An 18,598-nucleotide genomic window follows, 5' to 3' on the forward strand; every position below is an offset into this window, starting at 1 on the left:
AGGCCTATAGACATCAATGTATATGTATATCTGTATACACATATGTATATATTTATGTATGTGTGTATAGTATTTAAATATCTCTATATTAGAAGATAGCCCACTCAAAGTTTTAATAGTTGTCATTAATAACAAATTTTCTAATTCTTGACAAGCTTTCTTAAGTGTTTGTTTAGCCCATTTCTCTGCTGTGTTACAGTTTTCATTTTCATATCAAGCATTCGTTTTCACCCAACCAGCAAGTTGTAAGACTTCCCCCACATTGTGTGCGTGCACGTTGTAGTTAAAGGAGCTGAGGCAGACGGGGAGGAATGAGGAAAGAGCAGGAGGTTGAAGGAAGAGCTGGAGGAATTCCAGCCTCAGGCCGTGAAATGAAGGTTCCTTGGTAAGGTTCTGATTCTGATCCTAAATTTAACTTACTGAGGACCTATTTTATAAGTCGATCCATAAATAAACAGTGTCTAAAATGTAATCTACTAAAAAAAATTAAGAGACAGTTGGGGGAATTTTGAACACTGGCTGATATTTGATGGTATTAAGGAATTACTTTTAACTTTTTTTTAGGTATGGCAGTGGTGTTATGGTTATGTTTTCTTAAAAAAGTCTTTATCTTTTGGAGATTCACATTAAAACATTTACCAACGAAATGATATAGTGGTTGAGATTTGCTTTAAATTAACCCGGAAGTTGAGGAAGTGGGTGAGAGTATAGATGTAGCAAGATTGGTCATGAGTGGACCGTTGTTGAAGCTGGGGCATGGGTTCATGGGGGTTCAATATACTATGCTCTTTACTTTTGTATGTTTTTTTTTTCATAATGAATACTTTTATAAAATTAAAGAAACAAGGTTTAAGGAACTGATTCAGCTACCCAAACTCGTGAGTCTGATAAATAATTGAATATGTAGCCATCCATCAATTTCAACCATCTGTCTGTCTATCTAATCTATTTATCCACCTGTCTACCTGTCTATAGGCCTTCATTTGTTTCGAAAAAGATTTAAAGTGACTTTAACAAATTCTCAATGTCGAGCTGGCCCGGTGGCATATCAGTTAAGTTCGAGCACTCTGCTTCGCTGGGCCGGGGTTCGCTGCTTTGGATCCCAGGCGTGAAGCTGGGCACTGCTTATCAAGTCATGCTGTGGCAGGCGTCCCACTTATAAAGTAGCAGAAGATGGGCACAGCTATTACCTCAGGGCCAATCTTCCTCAGCTAAAAAAAGGAGAATTGGCAGCAGATGTTAGCTCAGGGCTAATCTTCCTCAAAAAAAAAAATCTCAATGATATTTTTTAAGTGAAGGAATTGAGGAAAAGGCTTAAAAATAAGACAGAAATGGGATATACAAAATGCATGTGGTGAGTTTCTGTACACTTACTGGAATGCATCATGAATTTGTGCATTAACTTCTTGGCAGCCCTTATAAAACAAAGAACGTGATCAGTTTTGTGAATCATAGCTTCATCTAGTAAATCTAGCTATCAGGTGACTTGAAATATACCCATGTAAACAGTTTATATTGCTCTATCTTGAGACCCATTGACAAGGTATCGGAAAGCGGAGGGAAAGAAAACTAACATTTGCGGAGCATCCACTGTGTCAGCTATTGCGCTAGATGCTCATATACATTGTCTTTAACCTTTAACCTCATTCTGTTAATAGTGATTCTGACTTGCACATCTTTTTTTTTTTTTAAACTTGTTCCCAAAGTCTGGACACTTGCAAATCTCTTATATGTTTACTCTATTTCCTTACTACAAAATATATAAATATAAATTAATAAATATATATTTATATATACATACATATACATGCATTTCTGACATTAATACCAAACTTTAGTGCTAACTTTTAGCATCAGATGATAGACACTTGATAATTATTGGTTTGTAGATGAAAATTTTCTATAGAGAAAGTTATCCAAACTGTGCTTATTCTCTGCATTTTCAACCTTGTACTGCAACATGTCCTGACCTAATCATTTTCTTCTGCCTCCAAAACTGCTTTGGCTCTGGGCTCCTTGCCTCAGAGAAGGGCAGCAAGACCTATCTAGTTGCCTCAGGTAGAAACCTTGGCAACCCAGGTTGCGTTTCTGACACCTTCCTCACCTAAGGCTTGTCCTCCTCAGTATCCTGGTATCCACCTGCAGAACTTCTGTCCATCCTCGGGAGCTCCGCCCTCAGTTGAACGCTGTCATCTGTGGCCTGACTGTTGCAGCTGTTCTGCCTGTCCCTGTCCAGTGCTTCTACACAGCAGCCAAATGGATTTTCCAAAGTGCAAGGCTTTTGTATCGTTCCTCCACTTAAATACTTCAAAGAAGTCGCCTTCAAACTCTTTGGACTGTGGCTTAGAATAAGAAAGAAATTTAACATCATGACCCAATACACACATAAATAAATATATGTATGTATATATATAAACAAGTTTGATGTTTTCAATTCTGTCCTATCCTGTTCTATTTTGATCTCTTTCGTTGAAAAGTAGTGCTGGTTGAAACCCATGAAAATGATTTCAGAGCTAATTAATAGATGAGGTCCTATGGTGTGAAAAGCACTGCTTTCTAGGATCTTACTATACAAAGTATAAAAACCGACCTCTGTAACGAGAATGGTGGGGTTCTTCATATCCCAACATCTGCTCATCTCTGTAGCCCCAGCCCGTGCCCCTGTCACTGGATATCCTGAACCCCTGACAGTCCCAGAGTGATGCTGCCCTTGACCACTCTCTTGCTACTCCACCCCCAGCTGCCTGGTTAATTCTTTCACTCCTTCCCATGTCAGCTTCAGTGTCACTTCCTTCAGGAAGTGTTACCCTGATAGTATTTATGGAGTGTTTATCATGTACCAGTCACTGTACTCAACACTTCAAATGGATTATCTCATTTCGGCTCCAATTGCCAGGATAGGTGTTCAATAAGTATTTGTTGGATGAATTGATTTCACATGATGCCATTGTTGTTTAGGACTGGAATGGTATTTATTCAATGTTATCTCTACGCTAGAATTTCTACAGTACTTAGAATCCACTCGTAAGTTTTTGTTTCCGTATGTCCGCTGCACCTATGGCCAATGGGTCATCCATGGGTACAAGTGCCATGAGAGATGTAACCATTTCTTCAGGCTTGAGAGGGAAGTGCAGTCTACATCCGGTCATCTGAGAGGCTTAGGATAGAATCCAGCAAGAGTCTAATGTCTGCCTCAATATTGTATGTTGTTAATTCACTTTCTTTGATGGTTGCTTTTAAAGCCTTGTTTAATCTAGCGATTCCTATTGTTAGAAGTGTACTGAATCAGACTATAAACGTTATGCAGCCACGATCAAGGAAACTCACATTTTTAATCTTTTTGAGGGTCACAATACCAAGTCACAGTACATTACCCATAATACAAAGCCAGGAGGTAAATTGGTTGAAAAATAATAAATCTGCTTTGCTCTGCAGCCAGTGAGTCAGAGCCAAGTGAGTCCTGGGAAACAGAATGAACACGGTAAATAGTTTCAACTTCAAGTAATTATTACTATTTACAAATAGTAATGACCCACAGCGGTAAATAGTCCTTGAAAGGCCATTGTAAAGTAAAAATAGCCCAAATGTTCTCAGGCTGAGAAGTTCTATAATAACATCGAATCTGTCTCAGATATATATCTTCAGATGTACAGAGAAGGGCCTGATAAATTCTCTTCTGGCTGGTTTGAGGTCATTTTGTGCTCTGACAACATATGTTCCTGAATAAGAAAATAAAATAGCCCACACAGCTCCCATTGGTAACAATAAACATAATTTCCAATATAAGAGTATTAGTATACTTTTTAAAAAGATGCTATTCACATATGAGTTCTGAACTGATGTTAGCCAGTTTCTAAAAATCAATAGTCACTTAGGAACACATAATTTCTTGGCCCTGCTCTTTAGAATGTATGAATATCACAATAAATTTAAATGTTAGCGTTGTCACGTTATAGCTCTATTTCATATTATCTCTTTTTAGTTGTTCACAATTCTGTGAATCAAGAATAAAGTGGTAGCCAGAAAGCTAGAACGAAAGTGAATTGGTTTAGTAGTTAGGGAACCTGAATTTTCGACCATATTCTGCTTTTGAGTATCTGTTTGGCCACAGGCGTATCATTAAACTTCTTTGGGTCTCATGTTCTTGAGCTATAAAATGAGGGGTTAAAATTGTAACATGATCATTTTCAAAGGGATCTTCTATGATTCAAATTAGTATTAAATAAGACCCTGATCATATATCAATGGGAAAACCCTTTGTCAATTTAAATAAACTTAATAGATGGTTTTGATCCATTTTTTTAGATTTCTTTCATAGAGGGGATATAGAATCTCCAAAGTTTTTAAGACATCTCAAGAATGGAAAAAAATCCAAATAACCAAAATATCATCCATTAAATTCATAGTATCCATGGATCTATAAATCTATGATTCATTGAATTTACAGATCATCCATGTACTGAATCTACGATTTACAGTGAGAGTAAAAATACTTATTTATATATTCTGTTTCTCAACTTCAAGCCTCAGAAGCCCATCAAATTTCTGCTGATCAGTTGCTTCCTGATCCATGGGAACTGGGGAGTTTGAAAATAGATGGTATCTGAGCACCAGTCAGAGAAAATCTAATTGGATCCTGTCAACTTAGAGGTGCTCTACTTTTTATTAACTTCTTACTGAAATAAAATATACCACAAAAAAAGTACATATCATATGCATACACTTGATGTATTTTCAAAAATTGAACACATCCATGTAACCAGTAGCCTGAGCAAGAAACTCCCCAGCATTTCAGAAGCCCCCACTGTGCTCCCTTTCAGTCACACCCCTTCTCCAAAGGTCACCATAACCCTATCTCCCAACAATGTAATTAATTGCGCTTGTTTTTGTACCTTGCATAAGTAGAACCCTACTCTAAATACTCTCTTCTGATTTCTTTCACTCAATTTTATATTTGTATATAGTGATGAGTGTATTTGCAGGTCATTCATAGCTTGTCATTGCTATATAATATTCCATTACAGGATTATCCCACAATTTATCCTTTCCAGTTTGGGGCTCTTATGACTATCATTGCTATGTACATTCTTTTATATCTTTTTGTGAACATACATACCCATTTCTATTAGGGAGAGGGATCCAGTTTTAAATGTAGTCTTTTGTGATCCTTTGACGTGTAGACTATCCATCTATTGGAAAGTTGAATAGAAATTAGCTCTATGAGTATCAAAAGGCATGGATTAATTTTAGTTTAAACCAGGCTACTCTTTTTCTCTTCTCTCCTCAACAGACACACACATTTAGATGGGAGGTAAGCGGGACACACCTCCTGTGTGAGGAGTGACAAATAGACCAAAGCTGGGAAACAACTGATCCTAAGCCACACTTAGAGAGAGAAAGTGGTGGGGTTTGTTTTTGCTTTTGTTTGTTAATAGAGCAGCAATTGGTTGGTAGAAAGGAGCTTTAGATAAGACAAACTTAAAGTTTCAGATCCACCCAAAATTTTTCTCATGTTGTTTCCTTGCATGTCCTGATAAGTTGACAGTAACTAGATCAGGAAATAACCCACCCTCCAAACTTGGTCACCCAACTTTTATTTACACTTTATTAGACAGTTTCCTTTTGCTGTCCCAAACTATGCAGTTCTGATGTGTGTTGGCAGACATTCCAGGAGGAAAATGCCTGCAGGCTCCAGGGACACGATAAAGGCCTAGCCATCTTCAGATACTCCTCTTCAAGCTTCCTGAGGGTTTTTGTTTTTTTCTTAACCATTTAGACCACATGCTATGATAAATTACTAAAGGATTTATGGTTCATAAATTCTTGCAGACAATATTTCATTTGATGGTCTTAGCAACTCTGTGGGGCAGACGAGAAAGGTTGCATGGCTCACAGAGTGTATGAACACATTGTTTTCTGCTTTGGAAAGTGCCATCCACTTGTAAGTGATCTTATTATAGGTTATTTATTATTTTTGTAACTGGAAATTTCCAAACTCCTTCCACCTCCCTTCTTCTCACAATGCTCCTTTTTATCTCCCCTCTTGGCACAAGGGTGAGACAGCTAGTGGAATGCTGCACTAAGCTTTCTAGTGCTTGGAGCATCTTCTGATCCACCTTTTTATTTTAGTTTTTACTCAGTAAGCACTTAATCCTTTTGATGGTGTTATATTAGAAGGTGTTAGACTAGGCAATGGCTTGTCATATGGCATCACTGGCAAATCCAGGCCTCCGGCTGTTTCTCTGTCCTCCAGGCCAGTGTTCAGATCACAAGACAACACTAAGCTGTGGGCTCCCCAGGGGGAGAGGGTGCTAGTTACTCACACAGTTCCTCTGGCTTTCCTGCACATCCATATATCTGAGGTCTGCAAAAATGCCCAGCATGCACATTGCTTGGGCTTGAGGCGTTTGGATTTTTGCCGCATATTCAAGCCATGTGACTAAGACCACATAAACTTGGATAGGACGATTCTTTTTAAAAACCATACTGCACAGCCACTCTGCCGCCCTTTGATGTGTGGATGTTCTATCATTTGGCGAGCCTACACATTTTTTTCCACAGAAATATCATTTGATCTGAGATTCTCAGAGAGTTGTAAACCTATTTTCTCCAGCATGCAGCTTTAAGTATTCCAGGGACCAAATATTCTCATTTAGATTGTAACGTCTAGAGCAGTATTCATGATAAGCACCTCTCCGGATCCTAAGCCGGGTCAGCCTGAGCCGTGGGGCATTTCTCACTCCTCACAAACAGATTTCTCGGGCTGTGAGCACTGTCAATACCATAATTCACCATTATTTGAAGAGTGACAGCTTTATGTAAGCACTTCTTCCTCCGTCATGCTGGCATTCGCCTTGGCTATTACAAATTCTGTAGAGGATCATATTTTTTTTCTGAAATAAATTGGGAGAAGATCCTATGGTATTTGGTTCATTTTTACACGTGCTGCTGAGTCATTTCCCCTTCATAACTGAGCCAAGGTATTCACCAATACCTTTAATTACATCAGTTCTTTTTAATAAAGCTCATTTTTATTGACTTTCTCTCTACTTAATGAATTCTTCTTGGTGGAACAGGAGCTTACTGGCACAGCGTATAAAATGACCCCTTATTATGGCTGAAAATGGGCTGCATTTTTCTATTTCCTTTATCTATTAGCAGTGTATGTTTCCTGTGTTTTTTATGCTGAACTAAATCAACTGAAACCTTTGTCTCCCTATTACATGGGCTGGACTTACTTTATGAAATAGAATACTTAAGAGCTTGTATTATACATAAAAAAGGATCTTTGATAAGTTGAATAATATTTGAAATGGCACTTAAAGAAACCTCAAGGAGGATTCTTTTTGTAAAGTCAGTAATTATTCTATTGTGAGTAATCATTCTCTAATTTATCTATATATATTCTTTCATTGATGGTTAATAGTACACACTTATAGGTGAACACACAGGACAAAAAAGAATACATTTTACTGACTAATAAGCAAAACAAGGACATTTTCTGTAATTTTGCTTGATGTGTGCTTAACATGAGGCCAACTTTTATTTACCTTCAATTTACCCTCCCCCCATCCTGTTCTCCCTATACCCACTCCTACACGGTCAGTTACCATGTGTAATTCACAGGTATCTCTCCATGCTAATAATTAGTCCATTAGCGGGCACTGTTTTGACTGGGTGTTACCCAACTGCGTAGCTTTTTATGAAGCTTTATTTTAAACCCGATGCCATCTCTTCTTAGCACATCAGTTTTTCTCCTCATGTTTTGACAGATTTGTCCTTCCCCACCCAACTCTAGTACACGCCACCCTGTCTTATCATGTCACCCGCTGATTAAAAGCCAATCCATCCTGCACCTCCTTCCTGCATCTTTGCTCTAGCTTTTGTTAACAGGGTCAGCCTTTAGCTTAGAAAGTGGAGGGATCTAATAAGTGGCCAATTTAAAGCCAGGTCCCCTAATCTGAACATCTCTCTTCCACGGGTCCTATCCCAAAATGCCCCAAATCATACCTCTGTTACCCGTTGCAGTACTTGACATTCAGGCATTAATGGCTTCTATTAAAATGTAAATATTGTTAGAGCTAACCCACCTACAGCTTAACTTGAATTTCTTTCTTTGGTCTTTTTCTTTCATCTTTTTCTTTTTCTTTCTTCCTTTCTTTCCTTTCTCTCTTTCTCTTTCTCTCTTTCTTCCTTCCTTCTTTCCTCCCTTTTGTCCTTCCTTCCTTCTTTCCTTCCTTCTCTCTCTCCTTCCTTCCTTTCTCCCTTCCTTCCTTCCTTTCTTTCTGTCCTTCCCTACCCTTTCTTCCTTTCTTTAGTCACAGAGGCAGTAACCAAAAATTGGAATCTGAGGAAATTAAACATAAGATAGTTGAGTTATTGGGGAAAAGAGAGAGAAACAGAAAACCCTGGAAAATGGAGCCCACCCTAAAAGGGCATCAGAATGCTGATTTAGGGGAACTGAAAACCACTGGGGCTGGAGGGAGGGAGAGAGAAGAAGTGAAAAGCAAATGGTGACATCAGATAATGAAAAAGGGAGACCCTACGAAAAAGGCAACTTGATCTCCTACTCAGTTTTGTTGGAAATGTGCCTCTGCGTTATTCCTGAAAACTAGTGGTGGAACTACTTCAGCAGTTTCTGTTAATGGACTGGTCCATGCCACTTTGCCTATTACTTTTTTTGTTGTAGTTGAAGTCATATTGGTTTATAACATTGCATAATTTCAGGTGTACATTGTTGTATATCCGTTTCTGTATAGACTGCATCGTGCTCACCACCGATAGTCTAGTTTTTATGCATCACCATACCTGTGCCCCTTTACCCCTTTTACCCACCCTCCACCCACTTCCCCTCTGGTAACCACTAATCTGTTATCTTTATCCATGTGTTTCTTTATCTTCCACATCTGAGTGAAATCATACGGTGTTTGTGTTTCTCTGTCTACCTTATGTTGCTTAATGTAATACCTTCAAGGTCCATCCGTGTTGTTGCAAATGGGACGATTTTGTCTTTTTGATGGCTTAGTAGTATTCCATCATATATATATACCACATCTTCTTTATCTATTCATCGGTTGATGGACTCTTGGGTTGCTTCCACAACTTGGCTATTGTGAATAATGCTGCAGTGAACACTTGGCTGCGTAGATCTCTTTGTATTGCTGATTTGATTCTTTGGATAAATACCCAGTAGTGGGATAGGTGGATCATATAGTATTTCTATTTTTAGTTTTTTGAGAAATCTCCATACTTTTTTCCATAGTGGCTGCGCAGTTTGCATTCCCACCAGCACTGGATGAGGGTTCCCTTTTCTCCACATCCTCTCCAATGCTTGTTATTTCTTGTCTTGTTAATTATAGCTATTCTGACAGGTGTGAGGTGATATCTTATTGTAGTTTTGATTTGCATTTCCCTAATAATTAGTGATGTTGAACATCTTTCCATGTGTCTGTTGGGCATCTGTATATCTTATTTGGAAAAATGTTTATTCATATCCTCTGTCCATTTTTTGATTGGGGTGTTTGGTTTTTTGTTGTTGAATTGTATGAGATCTTTATATATTTTGGAAATTAACTCCTTGTTGGATATATGATTTGCAGATATTTTCTCCCAGTTGATGAGTTGTCTTTTCATTTTGTTCATGGTTTCCTTTGCCTTGCAGAAGATTTTTGTCTGATGTAGTCTCATTTGTTTGTTTTTTCTTTTGTTTTCCTTGCCCAAATAAACATAGTATTTGAAAAGATACTGCTAAGACCAACGTCAAAGAGTGTACTGCCTATATTTTCTTCCAGGACTTTCATGGTTTCAAGCCTTACATTCAAGTCTTTAATCCATTTTGAGTTAATTTTCATGTATGGTGTAAGATAATGTCTACTTTCATTCTTTTGCACGTGGCTGTCCAATTTTCCCAACTCCATTTATTGAAGAGACTTTCCTTTCTCCATTGTATGTTCTTGGTCCCTTTGTCAAAGATAAGCTTTCCATAGACATGTGGTTTTATTTCTGGGCTTTCAATTCTGTTCCATTGATCTGTGTGTCTGTTTTTGTACCAGTACCATGCTGTTTTGATTACTATACCTTTGTAGTATGTTTTGAAGTCAGGGATTGTGATGCCTTCAGCTTTGTTCTTTTTTCTCAGGATTGCTTTAGCTATTTGGGGTCTTTTGTTGTCCCATATAAATTTTAGGATCCTTTGTTCTGTTTCTATGAAGAATGTCACTAGGATTCTGATTTGGATTGCATTGAATCTGTAGATTGCTTTAGGTAGTATGGACATTTTAACAATGTTTTTTCTTCCAATCCATGTGCATGGAATATCTTTCCATTTCTTTATGTCATCATCTATTTCTTTCAATAATGTCTTATAGCTTTCATTGCATAGGGCTTTCCCCTCCTTGGTTAAATTTATTCCTAGATATTTTGTTCTTTTTGTTGCGATTGTAAATGGGATTGTATTCTTGAGTTCTCTTTCTACTGGTTTGTTATGAGTGTATAGAAATACAACTGATTTTTGTAAGTTGATTTTGTACCCTGCAACTTTTCTGTAGTTGTTGATTATTTCTAATAGTTTTCTGGTGGATTCTTTAGGATTTTCTGTATGTAGAATCATGTCATCCACAAATAGCGAGAGTTTTACTTCTTCCTTTCCATTTTGGATACCTTTTATTTCTGACCAAAACCTCCAGTACTATGTTGAATAGGAGTGGTGAGAGTGGGCACCCTTGTCTTGTTCCTATTCTCACGGGGATGACTTTCCATTTTTCACCATTGAATATGATGTTGGCTGTGGGTTTGTCATATATGGCCTTTATTATGTTGAGGTACTTTCCTTCTATACCCATTTTATTGAGAGTTTTTATCATAAATGGATGTTGGATCTTGTCAAATGCTTTCTCTGAATCTGTTGAGATGATAATGTGATTTTTATTCCTCATTTTGTTAATGTGGTGTATCACATTCATTGATTTGTGGATGTTGAACCATCCCTACTTCCCTGGTATAAATCCCATTCATGGTGTATGATCCTTTTATTGTATTGCTGTATTTGATTTTCCAATATTCTGTTGAGGACTTTTGCATCTATGTTCATCAGCAATATTGGCCTGTAATTTTCCTTCTTTGTGTTGTCCTTGTCTGGTTTTGGTATCGGGATAATGTTGGCCTCATAGAGTTAATTAGGAAGTGTTCCACCTTCTTCAAGTTTTTGGAATAGTTTGAGGAGGATCGGTATTAAATCTTCTTTGAATGTTTGGTAGAATTCTCCAGAGAAGCCATCTGGTTCTGGACTTTTGTTTTTGGAGACGTTTTTGAGTACTGTTTCAATCTCTTTACTTGTTATTGATCTACTCGGATTCTCTATTTCTTCTTGATTCAGTTTTGGAAGGTTGTATGAATCAAAGAATTTTTCCCCTTCTTCTAGGTTATCCAATTTGTTGGCATATAGTTTTTCATAGTATTCTCTTATAATCCTTTGTATTTCTGTGGTATCCATTATAATTTCTCCTATTTGATTTATAATTTTATTTATTTGAGGCTTCTCTCTTTTTTTCTTAGTGAGTCTGGCAAAGGGTTTGTCAATTTTACTTATCTTCTCAAAAAAACCAGCTCTTAGTTTCATTGATCCTTTCTATTGTTTTTTAAGTCTTTATTTCATTTATTTCTGCTCTAGTTTTTATTATTTTCCTCCTTCTCCTGACTTTGAGCTTTGTTTGTTCTTCTTTTTCTAATTCTGTTAGGTGTAGTTTAAGATTACTTATTTGAGATTTTTCTTCTTTGTTGAGATAGGCCTGTCTTCCTGTAAATTTCCCTCTTAGCACTGGTTTTGCCCATAAAAGTTAGTTTGTTGTGTTTTCATTTTCATTTGCCTCCAGATATATTTTGATTTCTCCTTTGTTTTCTTCATTGATCCAATAGTTGTTCAGTAGTGTGTTGTTTAGTCATCACATATTTGTGACTTTTTCTTGTAGTTGATTTCTGGTTTCAAAGCATTGTGTTCAGAAAAGATATTTGCTATGATATCAGTCCTCTTAAATTTATTTAGGCTTGCCTTGTTTGCCAACATATGGTCCATCTTTGAGAATGTTTCATATTCACTTGAGAAGAATGTGTATTCTGCTGTTTTTGGATGGAATGTTCTATAGATATATCTATTAAGTCCATCTGGTCTAATATTTCATTTAAGGCCACTGTTTCCTTTGACTTTCTGTCTGGATGATCTATCCATTGATGTAAGTGGGATGTTGAGGTCCACTACTATTATTGTTTCTCAACATCTCTCTTTGGGTCTGTTAATAGTGGCTTTATATACTTTAGTGCTCCTGTGGTAGGTGCATATATGTTCATAAGTGTAATGTCCTCTTGGTGGAATGTCCCTTTTATCATTATATACTGGCCCTCTTTGTCTCTCATTGTCTTTTTTATCTTGAAGTCTTCTTTATCTGATATAAGTATGGAAATACCTGCTTTGTTTTGTTTTACCATATGCTTGGAGAATTGTCTTCCATCCCTTCACTCTGAGCCTGTGTTGCCTTTAGAACTGAGATGTGTTTCCTGGAGGCAGCATATTTTTGGGTCTTGTTTTTTAATCCAGCCAGCCAGCCTGTGTCTTTTGATTTGAGAATTCAATCCTTTTACATTGAGAGTGATTTTTGATATATGAGAGCTTAACACTGCCATTTTATCTCTTGTTTTCTGGTTGTTCTATATTTCCTTTGTTTCTTTTCCCTTGTATTTCTGACTGCCATTTCAATTTGGTTGTTTTGCATGATGATTTTCTCAGTTTTCTCTTTATTTACGATTTGCGGCTCTCCTCTGATTTTTTGTTTAGTGGTTACCATGAGTTTTGTGTAGATGAGATAGTCCATTTTCTGATAGCCTCTTATCTCCATTAGCCTAAGTAGGTTCTATCCTTTTCCTCTTCCCCTTCTGAGTTTTGCTGTCACAAATTGTTCTTTCCTGTGTTGTGAATTTGTGACTAAGTTGAAGTATTTACTGTTATTTTTGATGCTTTCCTTCCCTTTACTTTTTATGTATAATTAAATGTTTACTAATCTATTATGATACAGAGTTACAATTTTCTGATTCTGTCTATCTCCTTGCTCAAGGTTTTGTAAACCTTTGCTTTTCAGTTTCAGATGGGAGGGCTCCTTTCAACGTTTCTTGTAGGGAGGCCTAGTAGTGATGAACTCCTCCAGCTTTGGTTTATCTGGGAAAGCTTTTATTTCTCCATCATATCTTAAGGATAGTTTCACTGGATAGAGTATTCTTGGCTGAAAGTTTTTGTCTTTCAGTATTTTGAATATATAATTCCATTCCCTCCTCACCTGTAAGCTTTCTGCTGAGAAATCCGCTGAAAGCATGATAGGGGTTCCTTTGTAGGTTATTTTCTTCTGCCTTGCTGCCCTTAATATCGTTTCTTTATCATTGACTTTTGCCAATTTTAATATTATATGCATTGGAGAAGGTCTTTTTGCATTGATGTAATTGGGAATTCTATTGGCTTCATGTATTTGTAAGTCCAGTTTCTTCCCCAGGTTTGAGACATTCTCAGCTATTATTTCTTTGAACAAGCTCTCTGCTCCTTTCTTCCTCCCTTCTCCCTCTTGAATACCTATAATCCTTATGTTGCTTTCCTAATTGAGTTGGATATTTCTCAAACTGTTTCTTCATTAAAAAAAAATCTTAGTTCTCTCTCCTCCTCTACTGGAAGCATTTCCATATTTCTATGCTCTAAATCACTGATTCTGTCCTCCATAACATCACCTCTATTTTTTATGGATTCTAGATTATTTTTTTTATTTCATTGTGTTTTTCATATCCAGAATTTGTTCGGGTTTTTTTTTTTTTAGAGTTTCAGTCTCTTTGGTGAATTATTCCTATGCTTATTAATTTTATTCCTGAGCTCATTGAACTGTCTTTTTGAGTTTTCTTGTAGCTCGTTGAGTCTCTTTGTGACAACTATTTCAAATTCTCATTTAGATTGTAAACTTCTGTGAGTTCAGGATTGGTTTCTGGAGACTTGTCATTTTCCTTCTGCTCTGAAGTATTAATGTAGTTCTTCATGGTGTTTGATGAAGTGATCCTTTGCTGGCACGTTTGTGGTAGTATCAGGTCACAAATTCCACCTGCTACTACTGGGGAGGGTAGGACAGGAGCTGTGTTTTCTGATCCCACCATGCCTGCTGGAAGTTGTGCTGGTAGGGTTGCTCTGCGTTTGTGCACTGACTGCAGTTGCTTGGCAGGTCACACACTCACAGGCAGACAGAGTCTCTGTGCTCTGCCAGGAGGTTGCTCTCGTGTGGGGCCACTGCACTCAGCAGGGGACTGGCTGAGCTGCTATGCTAGGCAGGAGGGGAGAGGTGCTTTCTTTTGTGTGGGGGCCAGGTCTGCACTCATGGGCAGTTTTGCTGAGCTGCTGCACTTGGTGGGGCTTCTTTGGGGAGGCTGAGCCAAACCAGTCAGTGGGGAGCATTCCCATGGGCAGGACTGTCCCAGCACAGTGGGTGCCTCTGTGGGCTTGGCTACCACCCTGAAAGCATTAGCACATAGGCTGTCCCTATCTCCTCTTACAGTCCCGCTGGCCACTGTGTGAGGACCTGCTAACTTGATCACTGCTGCCAGGGAGGCAGAGGGGTCTGCTCACCTAGTTCCACTGCTTCCCAGGGATCCAACCACCCCCTGCCCCCACCTTCAGATATGTGGCTGCCTAGATCTCTCAGACATCCTATTGTTCCGTGTAGGGAATCATCTGTTGGTTAATGAATGTCCATTTAGTTGTAACTTAGAGGGGAGAGACAAAGGGAACAACTCATTCCACTGTGATGCTGACATTACTCTCTCTATTACTTTTAATTTACTATTTAATCAGATTCATCACCCCAAGCCCACTGCTTAGCTCTGTCAGTCCCATGATCCCTTTCTTCCATCCATTTATGCCTGTGTTATTGCTACTGGGTGTTGGGTGTTGTGGCACAGGTTGACTAATCCAAAAGTCTGGCCAAATTCCCTCTGCCTTAAATTCTTCTCTTCATAGAGGCAAAAAAAAAAAAAGCCACAAAAGCAAAACTGGTTGTCATTTTCCCATACTCCCTTGCAGCTGGGGTAGCCATTTAACTTGAAACCTTGCCATCAACACATAAAGAAATAGCTGCCTAGAAGCCGTTAAGAAAACTGGCTAACAACCTAATCCCACCCTGCATGTAATAATTTGAAAAAAAAATCTGGACTTCTTAATGAAAAGGAGAGTCAATCCTCACAACAACCCTATGAAAATATAGCGTTATGTCATCTTAAGAAAAAACTACATTTCAGAGAAGCTAAATAACCTGCCCAAAGTGACAGAGCCTGTAAATTTTAAGAGAGAGACCTAAAACCAAGACTTCTGAATTCAAATGGGACAATCAGGCCCTTCTTACTGCTTTGTGCTGCCTGTTTGTCACCCTTATATAAAAATAAAATATCTCTGCACATTTAAAAGTCACATCAATTAGAAATTTGCTCATGAATCTGTTCAGCTGTTTCCAATTTTTCCCAAGTTGCAGCTTTGTTCTCAAGCAGCTTTGTTTGAATTCTAGCTTTAATCTGAGACTTCCCAAGTGCCCTCTATCTGCGTAATTTTGTGTGTGTGTTCTTGCCCAGTAGAAGGAGTTGTTTGCTCATCTACTTTTCACCCTCTTTCCTTTGACCCACATTCTTTTCCATTCTTGAATTGACCAAGGGATAGAATCCATGCAATAGCACTAACCCTCAACCTGTCGTCTCTAAAGACTGCAGAAAATGGTTGTTTCAGTTATTTCCGTGTTTTGCCAAATAGGCCCCCTACCGTGTCTGTCCCCCTATCTTTTTATCTCCAAATCCTTCTATTCAGTCTCCCATCCAAACACTCTTCCTAAGATGACTGAGGAAACAAGTATGCCTTTTTCTGATAGCAAATCTATTTATCTGGTGAATAAAGCAGAAGATGTGGCTTCTTGCCCAACCCTACCATCATTTAAATTTGGGGTCATGTCATTTATCCTCTCCGTTTGTCTTAGTCAGTTTGGCTACTTTTGCAAAATACCATAGAATTGATGGCTTAAGTAACAGAACTTTATTTCTCATAGTTGGGGAGGCTGAGAAGTCCACAGACAGGGTGCCAGCATGGTCTGTTTCTGGGGAGGGCTCTCTTCTTGCTTTGCAGACGGTCATCTTCTTGCTCTGTCCTCACTTGGCAGAGAGAGAGATACTCTCTTTTGTCTCTTCTTGTAAGGGCACTAATCCCATTCATGAGGGCTCCACCTTCGTGGCCTAATTATGTCCCAAAGGCCTTATCTCCAAATACCATCACACTGGGGATTAGGCTTCAACATATGAATTTGGGGAGGGGACACACAATCATTCAGTCCATAGCAGTCCCTTTGTTTTCCTACCTGTGAAAAGGGATAAATGATGTCTTTCCCACCTCAACCTGGAAGAACATTATGAGAAGAGCTAATCAATTATTAATTCGGCTAATATTTAATGGGTATCTACCATGGAACAGGCATAGTGAGCTTGGACAATCAGAGATTCAAAGGCACATTTCCTGCCCTGAATCCACTGGAGGAGATAGACTTGTAAACAGAAAGTCTCAATTTATGGGTAGTGCTAAAAGAGAAGTGTGCAGCTGCTGTGGAAACTCAACCTGGCACATCAGAAAAACCTTCCTGAAGAGTTCATGCCTGAGCCTTGAAAGACGAACAAGGGAAAAGAAGAGAAAGGACATTTCAGGCCAGGGAAACTGCATTGACAGAGACATGACACAGAAACAAGATGGCGGGGATGGCAGAGAATGGGCCTGGTGTTGTAGGCAAGGGCTAGGCCAAGACTGTAAGCTCTTGAGGGCAGGGATCCTGTCCCAGTCATCCTCGTACCCCTGGCACCTAACAAAGTGCCTGGCTTCAAATGAGGTGCTCACTAATAGGTTATTAAATGTTGAATAAGTAGAGGGTTACAGGAAATCACTCAAATACCTATAATACAAAGTAGAACCTGGTGAGGACTCTAAAGGAGAGACAGATCAAGTGTTCTGGGACACCAGTGGTGGGAGAGTGAGAGGGTGGGGAAGTCAGGATGGCTCCCTCAAGAAGCCTTTGAAATTGGCCTTCAAGGATGGATAGTGAGATTTATCAGAGTGGCTCCTCTTTTTTTCTCTTCTGTGTCACATTCTTCCATTCACCAGGATCTTGACACTGGCTTAAGTTTCCCTCCACCCCCTTTTCTTCCTGGCTTCCTTCCTGGATTATTTCTTTCATCCTGCTTAGAAACCCTTCATCCTTTCTAATCAGCCAGAGGGTAGAAAGGCGTTGCTCGAGCCCTTTCACCTCTCCTCTAGAGGAATTTTATTACAAAGACTAGGGATATAATAGCTGGCAAAAATATCTTTTTAAAGACCCAGAACTCCAGTGTAGAGAAGGAAGAACTCCCATTTTTTTAGCCACATTAAAATGAATAGAATATATAAATAGTAAAGATGATTGAATAACTTCATGAATCTGAAACCCAGGAAAACAGTTACAAGATGACACCATGGTGTATCGGTCTGAAGCAAAATAATTTATGGGCTGCCATTCAGGTTTGTGAGATCAACAGGTATGCTATTCTAAAATGCAAGAATGCTTCCTAAGTGTTAAATGAATCAGTCAAAAGATTAAGGTGAGAGCTTTTGGCCATAACCCTACAGTAGTACCCACTGCCTTTAAATGCAGGGTTAAGAAAATGGGCAGCAATAGAGATACAAAGAAAAGGCAACAAAGAAAAAAGGATGTTAAGTCTCGTTGTGATGTAATTAAGCAATCCACGTACATACACATGTGTGTGCACACACGTTTAAAGGATTACGACGAAGCAAGGCTGTGATGGACGTACAGAACCATTGGTGTTCAATGTCGCAATGTCCAAACTGGTCACAGCTGGGAAAGGTTAGGAGAAGGAGAGTTTTAAAACGTCGTCCTATGAAAGCAGGGAGGGAAGTTAATCACCCCTCTCAAAAAATATATGTAATCACCCAAGCTTGGTTTAAAAGAGATCATTAATTTGAAGAAATAATTAAGAAATTAAATGAGTCACCCTAATACCTCCACTAACAAAGAACGTGGATCTAACACATCCTTTAGTCAAATACATTCCTACTAAATATAGAAACATTTTAAATAAGGAGGAGGGGCTATCTTCTAGGGTATCATAAGGAAACTGTGGTTTAAAAGAAATGCCATTAAATACTTAATAAATATTATCACATGTGCTGGAAAATTTAAAATATGCATCCAAAAAGATTTGAAATGTTTATCATGTCTTTAAACTGTTGAGCACCAAATAGGACACCCCAGCACTGTTTGGCCACACTGCCTGAGTGACTGGGAAATAGGGCGGCCCGACCAAGCTGCTGGTGGCTGTGGGGTCGGTGAGTGTGCACTGGGGATGGGGTCATCTCTCTGCCACCTGAATTTCCTCCTTTGCAGGTCTCTGCTCTTTGAAGAGTGAGGCTATATAAAAATTCAAGAGGAAAATAAATGGTCTCTTGGCAAGAGTAGAAAACATCATGTTTCTGTTTATTCTTACATATACTTTGGTTTCGTATGTA

At 38.6% G+C, this 18,598-nt stretch overlaps 1 protein-coding gene across 38 annotated transcripts in view; it reads left to right on the forward strand.

Annotated features, from left to right (window-relative positions):
- Positions 1 to 18,598, forward strand: part of STAU2 (staufen double-stranded RNA binding protein 2) — a 296,365-nt gene that overhangs the window by 233,885 nt on the left and 43,882 nt on the right. For 5 of the 38 annotated variants that reach the window (XM_070481039.1, XM_070481032.1, XM_070481034.1 and 2 more), the window contains one exon: positions 2,125 to 2,399. The exons of 29 other annotated variants lie outside the window; for them this stretch is intronic. In XM_070481039.1, the coding sequence (XP_070337140.1) occupies positions 2,125 to 2,352 (228 nt within the window). In that variant the 3' untranslated portion in view covers positions 2,353 to 2,399. Of the gene's footprint in view, positions 1 to 2,124; positions 2,406 to 18,598 lie in introns of those variants that run through there. 4 more of the 38 variants (XM_070481037.1, XM_070481038.1, XM_070481046.1 and 1 more) reach the window with 2 other exon arrangements.

Source organism: Equus asinus, chromosome 12 (assembly GCF_041296235.1).
Source record: "Equus asinus isolate D_3611 breed Donkey chromosome 12, EquAss-T2T_v2, whole genome shotgun sequence".
Taxonomy (NCBI): domain Eukaryota; kingdom Metazoa; phylum Chordata; class Mammalia; order Perissodactyla; family Equidae; genus Equus; species Equus asinus.